Source organism: Ipomoea triloba, chromosome 6, assembly GCF_003576645.1.
Source record: "Ipomoea triloba cultivar NCNSP0323 chromosome 6, ASM357664v1".
NCBI classification, from domain to species: Eukaryota; Viridiplantae; Streptophyta; class Magnoliopsida; order Solanales; family Convolvulaceae; genus Ipomoea; species Ipomoea triloba.
In genome coordinates, this window is record NC_044921.1 from 10,581,640 (window position 1) to 10,601,192 (window position 19,553).

The 19,553-nt window shown below is 36.9% G+C and overlaps 1 protein-coding gene across 1 annotated transcript; it reads right to left on the reverse strand.

The window, feature by feature from the left end:
• Positions 1-3,608: 3,608 nt before the first annotated feature.
• LOC116023462 (uncharacterized mitochondrial protein AtMg00310-like) lies at positions 3,609-4,094 on the reverse strand. Its single transcript, XM_031264463.1, has one exon. The coding sequence runs from the start codon at positions 4,092-4,094 to the stop codon at positions 3,609-3,611; it is 486 nt and encodes a 161-aa protein (XP_031120323.1).
• Positions 4,095-19,553: the final 15,459 nt, after the last annotated feature.

Below are 19,553 nucleotides of genomic sequence, written 5' to 3' on the forward strand. Positions count from 1 at the left end.
GACGCGCTCCCAGTACTGATTTTCTCCGTTTCTGTAGTCCTTCGTGGTCTTTGCCTTGGTCGGTCATGGTCATCTTGAACCCCTAATCAAGACCTAGCACTCTTCCGAATGCGATCGAAGGCACTCCTACGTTGAGCAGCATCAGGTTGACTATGATCTTGATGTTCTTCTTGGTCGGGTCTTCGCGATCGATCCGCTGACTGAATCTCTTCTGGATCACGATCTCGGGGTGGCAGATGCGACTGCCTTTGGGAAGGTTGAGCTGCCGGTTGCTGTTGTTCTACAACAGGAATTTGAGGGGTCACCATCACTTGAGGAACTGGCGTCATGACATAGTACCCGGGAGTCCCAGGCCACGGTTGATACAGTTGAGCAAGTCCTTGCGGTGGTGTTCCTTGAGCGGGGTTCCCTCCAAGCGCTCCTAGTGTTGGGGGCGGCATCTGACCAGTTGGGGGTAGCATAGTGTACGCCATCGGCATATGAAGATTTGGGTTGGTTGCGCCATTCATTGGTAGTGAAATGGCGGGGTGGAAATTTGTGTTTCCAGCTTGTTGGTCTGGATTCTGAGCGACTGGTTGGGTGGTTTGCGTATCATGTCTTGCGTGGTTGGAGGTGAGTTCGTTCATCAAGCCCCTCGAACGGTCTAACTGTCGACGTAGATCATCCTCGGGAGTGTTTCGGCTACATTGTCGGGGTGCTGTCCAACCTGACGGGTTGAGCCTTCCCTCTGCACATAGCCCTGACTCCGACTCCTCCTGCTGGTTGCCATCTTAAATAAGCAAGGTGAAAAAGTTAACGGGACAGACAGAGTGTCTTGCTCGGGTCCCCACAGACGGCGCCAATGATAGCGTAAATGGAACCGGGGGTTAAGATTACACTACGAATACGTATGTTTATGAATAAGTGGGAGAGCACTCGTAGGTCAGCCGGTCAATCTACCGTAGGGCAACCGGGCAGTCCGAGGCTGTGTAATATCCCGAGTGGTAAGTGATTACGAGCGGGCCGCTTGGAATAGCGCAGGCTGTTATTGTAAGGTGGTCAGGTTGCAATTACAAAGTGGTAATTACGAGTGAACGGTTACACGGGGTGTAGACCGTGATATAGATTGATGTTGTAGGGTGAGATTACAAGTAGTGAGTAGTAGTAGTTACAATCAGATGGAGATGAGAAGTGAGGGGGAGTCCCCTCCTATTTATACTAATCAAGCCGGTCTATGCATTTAATGCACCAGTTGCAAGTGGCTTGACGTGGCGCCTTCTTGTTGGCTTGGTCAGGCGGTCACTCTGCAGGCTACGCGTAGGTTGACTGGTCGAGGTTGCAGAGCCGCAAGTTGTCACTCGCCGCCCTGTAGGCGCAAGTTGGACTGCTTTACTTGTTGTGTAAGATAAGGTTTCGGTTTGCAGGTCGCGTCACCTTGTTGACCGACCGGTCATCCTACGGTAGACCGGTCGGGTGTGTTTCTGTCGGGGCGACTCCAAGGGTGATCCGAGAGCATTTTTGTCACAAGGCCTATCGATACGGGCGGTACGGTTGATCACAAGTGATTTATTCCGGTCGGGTTGATGGCTATGGCGGACTGGTCGGGTGACTTCTTGTCGGAGCGGCTATACGGGTCAGTCCTTTGTGCGTATTTACCCATCAATAATATAATGTATATTTAGTACACAAATAATGTACATCCCTGAATATAATGTATATTATTTTGCATTATTTGATAGTATGGTCCACAGCCACACAATAATGATTGGCGTTGTGTGAACTATAACAAAAAGTACATTTTTAATATACAATATAATGTACATTCAGTACACAAATAATGTACATTCATTGAATACAATGTACATTTTTAATATACTAAAAGTATATTATTTTTATACTGAATATACATTATTTGATAGTATGGTCCACACAATAATAATCGTTAATTATGGCTTTGGGTCAAATATGGGATGGGGACACGTGAACCCAAGGATAAAACCAAGTCAATGTTAGAAAAATATATAAACGCACAGTGAAAACATCAACACATTTTTATAAATTCTACATTATAAAGGGGTTGAGCAATCTTACCCTTTGAAACATGCTTTAACAGAATCAAAATTTGAACCGTCCGAACGTCCAAATTCTTATTCGTCCACCGGCTAGCTAGGCACGTGAAAACCCCAGAGATTTTACATAAAAGTCTATTTTCTTTCTAACAAAAATCTTGTTGGATATTTATATAGTAATAGAGATTAATGTTTCAGATGGACTACCATGGAAGCTTAAATAATATTTGGAATTGTGGAGTTATAAATATTATTTTAGTTTGGTAGAAAGTAAATTGGAAAATATAAACTTTTTGTACGGTGTTAACGAATCGTTGTTTTAATCAAATTGATTGGTTCATGATTCGTTGTACAATTCGTGTTTAAAGGATTCAGCGTGTTTAACGATTCGGGCTAATGATTCGTTGGTTATTGTTTCAATGCTTTGTGCATGCTTGATCACCAAGTCGTTGGCCAAATTCTTGTGGCCGAGTCATTAAAATAACCAAGGCCGAGTTCTTAATTGATAAGGAATTCGTGATTGGCCAAAGTCATATGGCCGAATTCATGAAATGAATTTCAAGGCCTTGGGATGTTTATCAACTTAGGTATGGCAATGCGAAGTGATGGCCGAATCCATTTGTGGGGCCGAATTCATAGAATTAGGCGAAGAGATGAAACTTTGTTGCTTCACTAATTATGCTTCATGCGTGAATTATAAGTGTATATTATATATTATTTTGTTTGTCATTTGCATGTCCACATGCATTGAAATAAACATATATAATAAATAATATATATATTATAATATATTACTTTATAATAAATTCGCATGCAATGTAAGAATCTACGAAGGTTCATAACTTATGAAATATGTATATGTTATACATGGTTTATGTAATTATATTTTTCATGATTGATATATTATTTAAGATATATTTTGTGGAAGTTGGAGTTTTAAACTGCCGGTAACTTCCATGTAACTTTTCCTAACAGTCAAAATATTTCATATAAATATTTTGGAGAGACATCTGAAAAAAACAGACAATGAACATGCAATTAATTTGCAAGACACCAAGATGTTTCACAGTCTTACAGTTCTACAGGAAATTCTTAAACAAAGCAACTTAAGAATTTCATTCATCTTCTTGTATCCCATAAGATTTAATCTGGAACCTTTTTGCTTTTTCTGAGGGAGATTTAAAGATTATAGGAAAGTGATTACACGCCTGAAGATACCAGACGATCCGATTTTGTTCCCTTGTTCTTATGTATTTTTGTTGTATCTCAAATGTATTACAGAATACCAGCAACAGATTTTTCTAACAAATCTTTCTTCCACGTTCTTTTAAGAAAAGCGCAAGACTATTTACATAGCCTTGTTTGGTTCCAAAAGCGCTAGTCTTTAAAAAATCAAAACTACCCAAGTTGAATTAATTCATTAATCAGCTAATGTATCAATTCAATATCGATAACTCCTTATCAATTTCTTTTAAAGTATTTTGTATTACCACAGACCATTATAGTGTGACTTTCTAGGTTCATAGTCAAACTAGCTACAAATCATACTCTATATAATAGCTACAAATCATACTCTGGATCAATTAACGCCTTAATCACAGCCTCTTCGTGAACATCTGAGACCGGAGTCTGGATAAATGGATCATTCTTATCCGGAAGCCAAGGTTGATGCCAAATTTTTGTTGAAAGGCCATCTCCAATACGGCAGAAACAACCCCTTTTCAGAACAGCTTGCCTTGCAAGGATTGAGCGCCAACAATAGCTTGGATTAGTTCCCAGATTAGCCTCTAAAAAATTCTTGCCATTAAAATAACGAGACTGATAAAGCCGAGAGACCACAGACTCAGGATTATCCAACATTCTCCATCCCTGCTTAGCTAAAAGAGCTACATTGAATTTATGCAGATTTTTAAAACCAATACCACCTTCAGATTTTGACAAAGACATGCGGTTCCAAGACAACCACCTTACACCTCCCCCTCCATTTTGCTTCGATTGCCACCAATACTTATTCATCAAACGCTCAATATGCTCACAAAAAGTCATCGGTAAGAAATAGAGACTCATGGTATACGTAGGAAGGGATTGGGCAACACTCTTAAGCAACACCTCCTTACCCGCCCGGGAAAGTAATTTCTTACACCAACCTCCCAACCGTTGTTTCATCTTATCCTCTATGAATGAAAACACTTCCTTCCGGTTCCTACCAATACCCAACGGGAGTCCCAAAATACTTCCCTATATTGTCTGCCTGACTGACACCAAAGACCGAAGCAACAACAGCCCTATTATTTACATCCACATTTCTACTAAAAACAATGCATGATTTATTAAAATTAACTATTTGCCCAGACATGCATTCATAATTATATAAACAGCCTTTGATCTTCTCCGCCTCGTATATTAATGCTTTAAAGAATAAGAGGCTATCATCTGCAAAGAAAAGATGAGAAATACCTGGAGCTCCTCTCGCTACAACACAAGGAGAAATATGGTTGTCTCTGGCTGCTTTGGTTATAAGATGGGATAATCGTTCTGCACACAATATAAAAAGATAGGGAGAGAGCGGGTCTCCCTGACGAAGACCTCTTGTAGGGATTATGGATTCAGTAAGGGTTCCATTTATTGTCACCTTGTAGCGAACAGTAGAGACACAGAGCATAATAAGATCAATCCATTGTGCAGCAAAACCCATCCTTTCCATAATGTCACGAAGATAACCCCATTCCATCCTATCATAAGCTTTCGCCATGTCCAACTTCAAACCACACCAACCAGCTCTCCCGTCTCTTTTACGGTTCAAATAATGTATAACTTCTGAAGCAATAAGAACGTTATCTGTAATCAAACGTCTTGGAATAAAGGCACTTTGCAACTCAGAAATGACCCTTTCAAGCACGCCTTTTAGCCGGTTGGCTCCACTTTAGCTAGAATCTTATAGGTGACGTTGCATAATGCAATCGGTCTCAAATCTCCCATATTGTTCGGCACTGCTTTCTTAGGGATTAAAGTGATTATGGCATCATTCATTCCTGTAGGCATTGATCCAGAATTGAGGCAGTCCAAGATGAAAGTAGATACATCATCACCAATTTCTTACCAAAAATGTTGGAAGAAAGCTGGGTTAAATCCATCCGGGCCTGATGATTTATCCGGGGCCATCGAAAACACAACAGCTTTAACCTCATCAAAAGTAAATGGTTACAAAAGTGAAGCATTATCCGAGGCAGTGACTCTCGAAGTAAGAGTATCAAGAGAGGAAACAGATGCAGTGCCTGAAGATGTAAAAATGTTTCTGAAATAATTCTTAGCCAGATCAACCAATTGTTTTCCATCAACCCAATTACCATCTTCATCACTTAATCTTTTTATTGTATTTTTCTTCTTCCTCGACGTAGCATAACAGTGGAAGAATTTTGTGTTTTGGTCTCCTTGAAGCAACCAGTGTTGCTTAGCACGCTGACGCCAAAACAAATTCTGTTGATCATAAAGAGATCGAATTTGAGTATCCAAGTCACGAACCATGGCTAAGGAGACAACATCAATGCGCCCACGTAACATATTTAATCTACTTTGAAGAACCTCAATATCCTTAGACAATCGTTTTCCAAGATCTCCTCCCCATCTACATAATTGAGCTCCACATCTGTCTAGACGAGTAGGAAGAACGTCGCGAACAGATTGAGCCCAAGCTTCCTTCACCACCTCCCTACAACCAGAATCCCGGAGCCATGCATTTTTAAACATAAAGCGCCGACGGTGAGCCTGTTCTCTAGGCTTTTCTATATCAATGAAAAGTGCAGTATGATTAGAACTCAAAACCTCCTTATTCCAAACTGTTGCATGTTCATACAGAAGACACCAGTCAGCACCTGCCACTGCCCTATCAAGTCTCTCTTCTACCCACATTGGAGTACCTCTACTTCTTTCCCAGGTAAAAAGCCTTCCCTTCATACCTAAGTCAAAAAGCTGACAATCATCTAAGGCAGAATTAAACCCATCAATAAGATTTGTAGGATGCCCATGAACTCCTCTTTTCTCAGCCTGGGAAGTGATATCATTAAAGTCACCAACTACTAACCAAGGAAGGTTAGACTTTGCATGAAGGTTCCGGAGAAGATCCCAAGATTTCTGTCGATTATGTCTTTCCGGGAAGCTATAGAAACAAGTTAGCCTCCAAGGTGAACAACCCGGCAGGTGCACTTGAACATCAATATGTTGTTTTGAATAACTAATGAGTTGGGCAATAATCCTGTCTCTCCAAAGCAGTGCCAAACCTCCACCATCCACATAAAATAATCCATCAAAATTAAGCTTTGTTTTTAAATTTTCAGCATGTATACGACGAACTTTTGTCTCCATAAGAAAAATAAAAGCTGGCTTATTTTTGGCTTCAAGGGCCAATATTTCCTGAACCGTTTGTGGATTGCCAAGACCACGACAGTTCCAAGATAAGGTACTCATTGAGATATGCGAGACTGGGAAGAACCAGTACCCGCCACCAACATGTTTTTTGAACTACTGCTTTCAACATCCATAGGAGCAGTTAGAGAAGTAAGTTGGTTATTCGAAGACTCTGTGCGACGCCGTTTCTGCTCAAGAATAATAAGGATGTCATTTAGGGAGCACGTGTCACCTTTTGCATGGGAGGAATCAGTAACGGTATTCCCTTCCATAATTATCAAATCTTTACTTTGTGTGTTACCATGATTATGGACTTGTTTAGTAAGAGAATCTCCTTGCATGGATTGCGGAGACTTTCCTTTCCAATCCTCAGTCCCAACTTTCCCCGGCGCCATCCAGTTTCGTCTCTCCACCGTAGTTTCTAGAGCCACCCAACGATTTCCGGCAACCGGTGAGTTCCGTCTGCTGCCTGCACACAGCTCCGGTCCAAAAGGTTTATCCGATCGGAGGTCCCATCCTTGAACTAGCCTCGGGCAGTACTTATCTCCATGTCCCAACAAGCCACATATAAAACAAAAAGTGGGGAGCCGTTCATAACGAAACTCAAGATGGATCCAATCACCATTTTCCTTTTTGATTTTCATACCTTTCTTCAAAGCTTCATTAACATTAATGGCCACTCGAATCCTAAAGAATTGACGCATAGAACCATAGAAGTTACGCTCATCAACTTTAGAAACTACTCCAATAAAGTTCCCAACAGCCTGGAGGACAGACTCTGAACGATAACCATTCAGCAAGCCGTGAACTTGAATCCAGAAGTCGGACATATCAAGAACAACCATTTCCGGATCCTCATTCTCAGAGACTCGTTTTAAGAGGAGGAGACTCTGTTCAAACGCCCACGAGCCATCATCAATAACGCGTGAGATGTCAGCCTCATAAAAGAACCTAAATAGAAATCGACGGCCACTCAACTCTTTCATATTCATACCCAACCCTGGACGCCAGATCAACGCCATAGTATCACGAAAGTACTGAGACTTGATCGGCTTTTCAGCCAACAACCGCCCAACAGTGTAAAAAACCACTTCATCATCTCCAGAATCCAAAGAAACATTCGGGATATGCTGCTGTGTAGTGTCGTCATCAAGTTCAGCGAAAGTCAGATTCGCTAAGGATTGAACCACAGTTGTAGAATCCATACCAACAGAAGCAGGAAAACAAAGTAAAAAAACTCAACGAAGGAGGAGAAGAAACTCACGAAAAAGCGAGAGGAAAACTTATGAGCACATTTTTTTGTATTTGCATTTAAAGATAACTTCTGATTTCAAAACATTTGTATTCATAATTAGTTAATATGCCTCTTCGGTTTTACAGTTGATAGTGATATAATATGTGATTATAATTCAAAATCAAATATCAGCAACACAATAAATGTAGGATACATAGAGTCCCTTAATTAACACCCGCTTACAAAGTGCTCAATCTCCTAAGAATAGTGATTACAAAAAACAATAATTATTCACTCTTGAATCAGAATTACAAATAGACTATAAATAGTACATTAATCTGAGAGTCTAAATCACAAACTACAACTTTTGAAACAAGGAACTCTGTGGAATAAGGTAGAAATGCCCTCTCAATACGTCCTTGCTTCTCAGGTTAGCCCTGTCCACACCAGTAAGACAATAAGAGTGCGGTTGGTGAGAACTTATGAAGTACCTGAATTATGTGGACGAGCAACAAGTAAGAGCAAATAATGTCTTTTCCATAACGAAGAGGTAAATTTAATACATTCTGTGCAACAGTATTCATGCTTTCTGATATGTAGTTTCCCTTTTTAATAAAAATATATTATTATATAGGGTACACATGGAACTATTTCCTGAGAGGATGTTGTCAAGTATCGTACTATTTTTGTTGAGGGCAAAGTTTATTCTATTAAGAACTTTTTGGTAGTGACAAACTACTACACATACAAAACATCTACCTACAAATATCAAATAAAGTTCAATTATTCTACTACTGCCAAAGAAAGTAAGAGTAGAAAATTTCCTAATTTCATGTTTCGACTCAAGTCATTTTAGTCACGGATGGAATCAACTTCTCTAAATGATAAGGAATTGTTTGGTATATCTATTTCTCATGTTATACTATATCTTAATTATATTTAATCAATAAATATTTCTCATACTATTTCATTGTATAATTTCTACCTTATATGAATATAAACATCATAGGCAGAGTTGTTGAGATATATTCTCCAGTTGAAAAGGTAATTGCTGGAAAACAATCCAGATTGATGGATTTTTTAATCGAGGAAAGTGAGTAAGTACTATGATAAATTCCTATATTTATCTTTATTATTATAATAAAATTAATAAAAATTATATGAACTAATACTTATTTGGACACTAGGGAAAGACAACTGAAGTGCACTATCTGGGATGATCATGTCGAAGCCATGCTGCCATACTTTAATTCAACAAAACAAGAGCCTGTAATTGTTTTGATACAACTTTGTAGAGCCAAGACTATCAATGGTAATAAAGTAATTCTATAAACATACACTCATAATTTGGGAAATATTTAGCATTTGAAACGTCTACAAATATGATTTTTCCATAATATTTAAGGTGCAGTGAGAATTACTAGCTCATATGATGCAACCAAATTGTGGTTTAATCACTATTGCCCAGAATTTACTGAGTTTAAGGCCAAGTATGTCTTTTCTATACTTTATTACAATGTTCAGAAACTTTAAACATATATAATTTGTTATTTTTCAAATGAATAACGATGTACTGTGATGTAACAGGTTAGATAAGCAAAGCACTCCTATGAGGAGTATTAGTACTACTTTTATTGTTTCACAAAGCACTGATCTAAGAGATTTAATATCTGGATCTGTTGTTATTACTACTATTTTAGATTTGTACCAGCAAACAGAAGTTTATTTTCAAAGCCTTCTAATACCATGATTTCTACCATAAATAATATGTAATGCTTAATATTTTTTTTTTTGTTTGCACTTTGCTAACATTTGCAGAGTGGAGATTTCTATGTTCCTGCAATGATCACTGGAATTTACAAAAAAAAAAAAAAAAAAAAAAAAAAAAAGATCACTGCAATTGAAAGTAGTGGAGAATGGTACTATATTTCATGTAAAACAACAGAATGTAATAAAAAGCTGAAATTTGAAAAGGGACTACTGTACTATGAGAAGTGTGATTGCAAATGGCAAAATGGGACAATAAAGAGTTAATTCCCAAAATGGTCCTCCGACTATGACCCTTTCTTAATTTAGTTCCTTGACTTTTAATTGCACCCAATGTGATCCCCAGAGTATTCAATTTTAAGCCAAAACGGTCAGCCGTTAGATGTGGCGTCAAAAGGGTGTTAAAATAAGGGGCAAAGTGGGTAATTCATGTAATGGTCTCCAAAATAAAGCTTCTTCTTCCCCAATTCATCAGCATGCGTAAATTCCTCTTGAATTTCTTCTACCCTAAAGTTCTCTGCAAATTTATTCGTCCCCAAATCTCTCCTCAAGTTGCGCTAAAAATGTGGGAAAACTATGGAGAAGGCCAAAACGGTTCATCATCAACTTCATCTACAAACTTCCCAAGGCAAAGATTTAACTATGGAGATGTTCATACTCGTTTTTGTCAGTGTGGCACACAATGGAGTATCCAAACATCATAGACAAATGAAAATCCTGGCCGGAGATTCTGGGTTTGTGGAGGAAGTAATGTAAGTCCAAACTATTTTTTTTTAAAATTTCTTATTATTTATTTTACGCAATGTCTTAGCAACCGATTTACCATGTCTTCGCAACCGAATTCCCTTAGCACACTCGGATCAAATTATTTCCCTCCAATTAAATTCTTCGACTTATACACATCCACAAGCGTCAATTGTTCATGAGTTAAGCCTCGGAGGACCCTTGTCCTCTCACATTTGGATCAACTTGTGGTGGTGGAGGTGGTGGTTATGCTCTAGCCCTCGTTCGGCTCGTGCTTGCGTCATCATAATTTCTTTTCTTGGTTTGCTCTTTAGTTCTTCCCATTTCCTACAAAGTCTTTAAGACAAGAAAATTTTATAAACATCATTGGTTAGCCACACTCAATCTCTTTTCTTCTCTCAAAATTTTTCTCAAATTTTTGAAAATCTCCTTTCATTTTTCGAAATTCACTTATCAAGATTTTCAAAATTTTGGCATGGTTTCCTCCTTTTTCCAACAATTCTCAATCTTAAAAATCATAGCAATTCATTTCCATCATCACACACATTCACAATTTCAAGATTAAACAAAGTCAAGTCAAAGTCAACATTTCATAAGTCAACTTCATCTTCTTCCCCAATTCAAGAATTAGGGTTGAAGGGTTGCCACGCGTGAGAGGCCACGTGGATCAGCTCTGGAAATTTTCCACGTGGCCTCCATGCGTGGAGTGCCACGTGGATCAGCACTGTAGAAAATTTCCTCCGTTTCCCAGCTTTTGCCTTCCACTTTTGGTCGATTTTAGCTCAAACGTTGCACCATTTTGTCCACCAAACTCTTGCAAATTAGTCCAAAAAACATACGAAAACCAAACACTAATAAAAACAACAAAAATCACAAGAAAACAAGACACAATATGCACATAAACACCTTGGGTTGCCTCCCAAGAAGCACCACGTTTTACGTCCTTGGCTAGACGCAACGTTCCTCCTTTCTCAACCATAATCCTTGACCTTTGGTTGGAAGCACTTGAGTGCCCAAGTGTTCTTCCAAACAAATCTCTCCTTCTCCCATCTCGGTCTGGTCTTGGTTTTCAGCTTGACCGTTTCTCTTAAAGCTTCTTTTCCTTCCTTCATAAATTTGACCTTCTCGGTCTTGGTTTTTTCCCCATCAAACCTCAATGTAATCTCACCCGCGCCCACATCAATCACGGCACGGCACGTTGCCAAGAACGGTCTTCCTAAGATCAAAGAGCCAAAGGGTTCATCTCTATCCATCTCACAAACCACAAAATCAACGGGCACTAGAAACTTGCCGACCCTAACAAGCACATCCTCCGTCAAGCCTTTTGGATACCGAATGGTACCATCGGCTAGCCGAAGTGTGAGCCTAGTCGGCTTCAAGCATGACAAGCTCAACCCCTCATAAACACTTAATGGCATCAAGTTAATTGAGGCTCCAAGATCGGTTAGAGCATTTGCAAATTCCATGTCCTGGATAGAACACGGAACAACAAAAGCTCCCGAGTCACCCTTCTTTATGAGGTAACCCGAAGTAACCAAAACCGAGGTCCCTTTGCCTAGGCAAGCAAAATCCTCAACACCATCATTTTCAAATAATTCTCTCTATTGAGCATCGCAACAAAACTTTTGTATAAAAGCATTAAATGTACCTTTGCATGCTTTATCCTTCTTCTTTGGGGTATTTGATTCGTGCTTGGAAAACACGTCCTCCTTGCTTTGACTCCCAAGATCACAAGAAGTGATCTCTTCATGTCTTTTCTCCAAATCTCCTTATAGGCTACATGAGGTAGCCTTGCTCCCTTCTTCATTTGGTTAAATTTCACAAGAAGCATTCACATTCATTTCATCAAGGTTTTGACTACAAGTGGTAGTCTCTTCCACTTCCTTTTCCTTTCTCTTCTTCTCACACTCACACAAACCACAAACAATCTCCATAGGATCACACCCGATGTGGCTATCCTCAATCATAGCGGCCACGACACTCACCCTTTCTTTAGGATTATTTTCCGTGTTGCTTGGAAATTGACCATAGTGTCTATCCGACATCATTTTAAACATTTGAGAAATTTGATTCTCAATGGTCTTAAGGGTCGTTTTCGATTCTTGCCGTAGACCCGCAATCTCTTGTCTAATCTCTTGGGTGATCTCATTCTTGAGATTGGCCCTATCATTTTTAATCTCCATAATGGTCCTAGATAAACTCTCATCAAGCTCTCTAATGTCATCTCGTCTTTGTGGGGAATGATCCAATTGGAGGATAAATTTGGTCTATAGTGAGCCATTTGTGCTCCATTTTCTTGAGGTGAGCCATATGCAATTCGACCCTTCTCACCTTGACCATAGGTGGGTTTATAATTGAATTATAAATTATTATTTAAATAAATGTTAGATTGATTTGATTTGCAATCGAAATTATCTAATCCCAAAGACACTGTAACGAAAAATATATACAAATGCATCTGCTCAATTTAGTTGACTTACAGAATTCACTACTGCGCTGGACTACAATGGAATCATGTCAACTTAGTTAAGTGTAACTTAAATGAATTGGTAATTGTTTATAATTATTTTTCTAATTGGATTATAATTATTATTATTATTATTATTTTTTGAAATATGGATTATCTAAAAACTTTATAAGTCTCAATCAAGGTCATATCCTTAATTTATGTCTCTTCTTTTGTATGCTAATAAATGTATACATTTTACTTTAAATGTTGTACACTTCAATGTTATTAGACAAAATTATCTCTACTACATTCTTATTATACAAAACTACCCTTACACCGTTATAACACCGCTACTTTTAACTACATCATTATTACCATACACCTATATCTACCGTATCTTTTTCCTATTATTTAATTATCATTTTATTAAAATCATTATATAATTAATTTAATGGTTGATTATATTTTAATTAAATTTCTATGAATGGTAAATCATATATGTGTAGTATAAAATATATATATTATTTGTGTATATATAATTCGAATTATAAATTTTAATCATTTGAATTTATTAATGTTTTAATATTGGGCATGAATTTTCGCGCATCGCGCTTTATTATAACTGTTAAAGTAATTAAATTTTACTGGATTTCTTTACAAGTTTATCTTTGATTCCTTACTCCGTAGTATTAAAATTCTAAGTTGTTAATATAAGTTGAGTAATATAATAGTTTTCATACATAGAGATTATTAATATTCTAAAAAAAAATTATATGTGCTTTCCTTTTTTTTCTTAGACTTCAAAAAAAAAAGACCACTAAACATAAAAATACACATATAAGTTATACTTAGCTAAAAATATACTTTTAATACAAATTTAATTTTCAGACATTATTGTCAAAAAAAATTTTCAGACATTGAATATAAATTTTAGGAAAATTAATAAAAATTTTAGTTTTTTCAAAAAAATAAAAATAAAATAAAAATTTTAGCTAAAAATGTACTCCGTATTAGCTTGTTTTTGGACAGAAGCTTTTCGACCTCAATTTCACTGTGCAGTGTGCACTGTGAAATCTTTGGAGTGGGTTTCAAGACTTATATGGCACCCATTCACTCTCGGATGTAGGTAAATCTGTAGATAAAGTGTTAATGTTTTTATTTAATTAATTAATTAATTAAGTAGAGAGTATTTGAAACTTACCAGATGATGTAGACAGCCTGTGTATAGCCATGGATGTTGATGTCTCGCTTTCAAAGTAACTTGGGTCGAAGACGGTATGGAGATCAGATCTGCATAGTTGATTGTCTTAGCGAATTAAATGGGGATTGGAGTTAAATTTGGTTATATATTACAATCGATATACCATACACCACGGTGCACATAGCAATGTGCATCACGAACGTAAACGACGTCGTTTCGATGTTAGTGGACGCGAACGCGAATGACTCCAGGAATTCATTATCTATAATACACATAATCATTATCTAAAATACACATAACGTTTGCCTAGAATACCCAGAATACACAGAATATTGACACAAAATACACAGATGTTAGTGGACGCGGACGCGAATGACTCCAGGGAATTCATTATCTATAATACACATAATCATTATCTAGAATACACAGAACTTTTGCTTAGAATACATAGAATATTGACGCAAAATACACAGAATTCATCATTCTAAACATTCGAATGCACAAACACATCACAACATGTGTTACTAACATGAATACACAAAACGGTTAATACACAAAAGGATTGCCTGGAATATACAGAATATTAACATAAATACAGACACCGGTCGAACCGAGAAACGTGATTTCCAAAAACAGACGATTAATTTACAATGCTCAAAACGACGTCGTTTATGTACGTTGTGCACGGTATAATTTGCCATCAGGGAGTGAAGTGGGATTTTGGTTTTCTATGGCTTCGTCTCCATTTCTGCTGAACTGGGTTGGCAGCATATATATACTTTGGGCTATGGTGTTTGGGCCTCTAATATTATACTCCGTAAGAGTTTTGGGCATTCATTTTGCCTTGAGACCAGTACAGTTTTATCATTATTATTATTATGGCTATTCATTCTTTTATGATAATTATTATTTTTTGTTTGTATTGAAGTATTATTATATTTTGGTTGATTAAAATATTTATATTTAATACCAATTATATCACATTGTAATAATAATTTAACAAATGTATCAATCATATTACTCAATTCATGAATTTTATGAATAATTTACAAGCTTGTAAATTTAATTAATTGTTATTCGTTAAAGTTGTTACTATTTTAGGTCAAAATGGAGAAAACTCTTCATCAACAACAAATTTTTAACAATTTGTAAAGTGTAATATTAATGTTTAGTATTAACTACATTTCTATTATTTTGTATTATATGAAATACATCTATATTTATTTTAAGTTGTGTATTTTTCAATAAATGTTATTATTACAGTATTATCTAATATTCATCCCGTGCATCGCACGAGTAACATTCTAGTTATATATAATGAATGGTCCTCCGACTACCCGTGGGACTAAGACTGTGCATTGGACCAAACACTTAATTAGAATGATGTTATACTTTAATACCTCATTGCAACTTGATCAAATTAAATACTTGTCCACAATTTATCACTCAAAATTTATTTGGGGCAACTTGATTGAATACCCTTATTTCTTTTTTAGAAAGGCAAATAATATTACAACTCAAAGCTCAATGACTTTGTAGTTTAGTGATACGAAGTGATTCTCTCAAATGGAAGGGAATGGGTTCTAGTCTCAGTGGCCACTGGCCAGTGGGCGCAATGGTTACCCATTGTATTTCAGTAAGTTGAGAAAGTAGTCATGGACAAATAAAGTACGTATATACATTATTCTAACTCATAAAATATATTATTTTATCCAAGAAATTTCATTATTCTAACACATGTAAAGTACATTATCCTAACACATAAAGCACATAATTCTAAGTCATAAAATACATAATCTTACCTAGAATGTTCATTATTCTAACACGCGCGGAGCAAGGAATTTTATTTTAACATCAAAACAACATCGTTTTAAACCGTGGTTCACACAATAATTTGCCACCATTTTAGGCAAGTTTTACTGTGGACCATGGTGCATGTAGGTTGTAGCAATGTGGTCCATAAAGTAAGTATATATCATTCTAATTAGACTTCAGTTTCATTTGACAATATTGTTCTGTATTTCAGTTTCATTTTCCACACACACCAGTTTCATTATAGCAATATCAAAGTATCATTTTAATTCTACTATAGTTTCATTTGACAATATACACCATTAAATGAGCTCTATTTTGTAGTTTCATTTTTTCACACACACTAGTTTAATTATATTAATATTAAAGTATTAGGGAAAATGGCACTTTTTCCCTCTATGTTATGTGCTTATAGCACTTTTCCTCCCTGTGTTATTAAAGTGGCAGTTTTTCCCCCTGAAATGTTAAATTGACATTGTTACCCTTAAAAATAATTATTTCATTTATTTTTCTTCTCCAACAAATTATTACTTATAGGTATGGATGATCACGATTCATACCGAAGTAGTATGGACGGTTCTGGTTACGATTCATAACCGAAAAAATAAAATTAAATAATTGTTGAACCGTGAACCGGAACTTAACCACAGTCATATATAGTAAAAATGATCAAACACTTATTTTGATAAATCGGTACGGTTCGGTTCCAATTTCGATTTTGAACGCCAATCAAAACTTATTTATTTATTTATTTTTATAATTTTTTTCTAAGTTAAAAATAGTCTAAATTCAACAATTATTTTATTTTATTTTTTCGGTTCTTAATCGTAACCGTAACCGTCTATACTATTTAAGTTCGATTGCTACAGTGTTCGATTATGTTCGTATCGAACTGTGATCTTCCATACACATTAGTAATAATTGGTTGGAGAATAAAAATAAATGAAATGGTTATTTTTAAGGGCAAAAATGTAAATTTAATATTACAAGGGAGAAAACTACTACTTTTAAAATAACTGAGGGGAAAAACTGTCACTTTAATAACACAGGGGGAAAAAGTGCTATAAGCACATAACATAGGGGGAAAAAGTGTCATTTTCCCTAAAGTATTACTTTAATAACACTCTAAGTTCATTTGAAAATATATGTTATTGTATTGCTGTGGATTTTAGTTTCATTTTTCACATGCACTAGTTTCATTTTAACAACACTAAAGTATCATTTTAATATACTACAGTTTAATTTAATAATGGAATAAGGGCCTAATTGGCCACTGAACGTAACACAAAAGTGCAATCAGACCACTGAACTAAAAAAACGTGCAATTACCCCATTTAACAACCTAAATGTGTGCAATTTTACCTAGCAGCCGGTTTTCTCTCCTCCCTTCCGGTAACCTATATACATGGAGGCTGACTTGGCTTTTTTATTATTATTTTCCTATTTTCTTTTCTTCCTTTTCTCTTTGTTCTTGACGGTGTCTTCTCCATTCCATACTTTTCTCATTTCTTAACATTAATGGCGGCACTACTCCATCATAGGGAATTGATGTTCAACGATGATGGAGCCATTAGTGAGGAACTATGCGCACGACCCTGCAGTTATCCGAAACTATCCGAAATTGATGTTCGACCCCCACCCCAATGCTCTCTACGTCGTCGTCGTCTTTCTCCTTGTGTTAGAAACAATAAACTACCACATTTTCTTCTTCTATTTCTCTTCTTGATTCCATAAACTTTGGAGCTCCATATTCTTCTTTAATTTGTGCAGTACTCTTTGCAAGCTTCCTCAGTCAAAATCATATTAACATCAAGTGGATGATAAAGACCATAAAGAACCCTATGCAGTCTGCAATTCCCCAAATCAACCATTTTCTTGCACCCCGAGCTACCCAAATCCACAGCAGAAGCGTTGGTTCTAGAATCTAAAGAATCTGTATACATGCAATTACAAGTGGGGTTTGAGGTATTATACCTGCAAATACCATATAGTCCACATGGACCCAAATGCAAACCCATCAACATCATCACCAACATACTTCTCCAAGAACCCAAATGCAAAAATCCCATTTTTAGATACCCAATTCTTGGTTCGAATGTTCTTATTTTGTTATGGTTATACCCCAGTTGAATTTTATCATGGCTTGGGATTTAGTTGTAGCAAATTGAATGCCATGCCCATGTCCTTTGATGCTTATTATGACAGTTATTATCTGTGTTTCAACTTTCAAGATCTAAATATAGTTTTGTTATTGCTGTTTCTTTAGTTAAAAAAAAAAAAAAAATTCTTCGTTCTATCAAACCAAGAGACAGTTTTTAAAAAAAAAAAATCAAACCAAGAGACATGTGGGAAATTGTTGGTATTTCCAACATAAAGCTTACATTTTGAAAAAGATGAGGCAAACATTAAGAACTAAGCCAGAGCATAGGAGCCGTCGTTCCCGATTGACGCCCTCGACATGTCGAAGCTAAGTTTGTTCGACGAAGACCAGTCCTTGTCTGCTCATAAACGGGATAGAGGCATCCGCTGGATCGCTCGGAAGCGGTACCGTCGCAGGCCAGGTCGGTCTCCGGGAGAAGCAGTGACCGCAGCAGGGCGCGTCTGAGGTGTTGCTCCGTCGGCGCATCGGCGGCTTGTGGGATGTGCTCTGATTTTCCAATGGCGCCTGGGATGGATTCAAGCTGGAAGTTTTTCGTGAATGGGGATGTGAATTGGAAGGTGAGATAGGATATGGCGATGAGCTCTATGAAGAAGAAGATATACTTACAGGCTGGAAGTAACAAAAAATAAGGAAAATAAAAGAAGCTGCCTAATAAATGCCATGTAATATGCCAGGTCAGCATTTCACGGGAAAGAAGGGATGGGAACCTACGAGGTGAAATTGGAGACATTTGGACTGTTGAGTGGAGTAATTGCACGTTTTTTAGGTCCAGTGGTCTGATTGCACTATCGCGTTACGTTCAATGGCCAATTTGACCCTTATTTCTTTAATAATATACGTTGTTGGATGGGCTCTATTTTTTAGTTTCACTTTTCATACATAGTAATTTCATTTTAGAAACACTATAGTATCATGTTAATTATACTACAATTTCATTTGATGACCATGGTCCACTATACAACAACTGGCCATTTTACGCAAATTATGATGTGGACCCAGGTCCACCTTGCAAGGTGGACCTGGGTCCACAGCATAATTTGCGTAAAATGGCCACTTGTTGTATAGTGGACCATGGTCATCAAACAAGGTGGACCTGGGTCCAAAACTACGTCGTTTTGTCTTTTTTTTTTTTTTAATTAGTAAACATATTGTTGAATATAGAGTTGTCCAAAAATGTGTGAATGTAGAGGTTTCAAAGTGTGAATGTAGAGTATAGAAATCGTGAATGTAGACTTATGATTGTGTGAATGTAGAGTTGCCCAGAAATGTGTGAATGTGGAGGTTTCAAATTGTGAACATGGAGTATAAAAATCGTGAATGTAGAGTTATGCATGTGTGGATCTGTAATAGAGTTAAGAAGTTCTAGCAACTTGTAGCCCTGTAATGTGTGAATGTGGAGTTCTCAAGTTGTGTATATGGAGTATAGGACCTGTGAATATAAAGTTTTGAATGTGTGAATTCATAACAGTGGTAATATAATCATGTAATGTGTGAATGTGGAGTTTACAAATTGTGAAAGTAGAGTATAGTGTATGTGAATGTAGAGTTTGTGTTCCACATTTCATGCCAATATGTTAAAAAAAAAAAAAAAACAGTGTCGTTTTTGGACTCAGGTCTACATTGCAAGGTGGACCTGGGTCCACGGCATAACTATGGTTGGGCTTTGAAGGATAATTTTATTGGGCTTTAATATGTTAATGGGCTAAAATGTATAATGTTGAATTAGTTGCTTG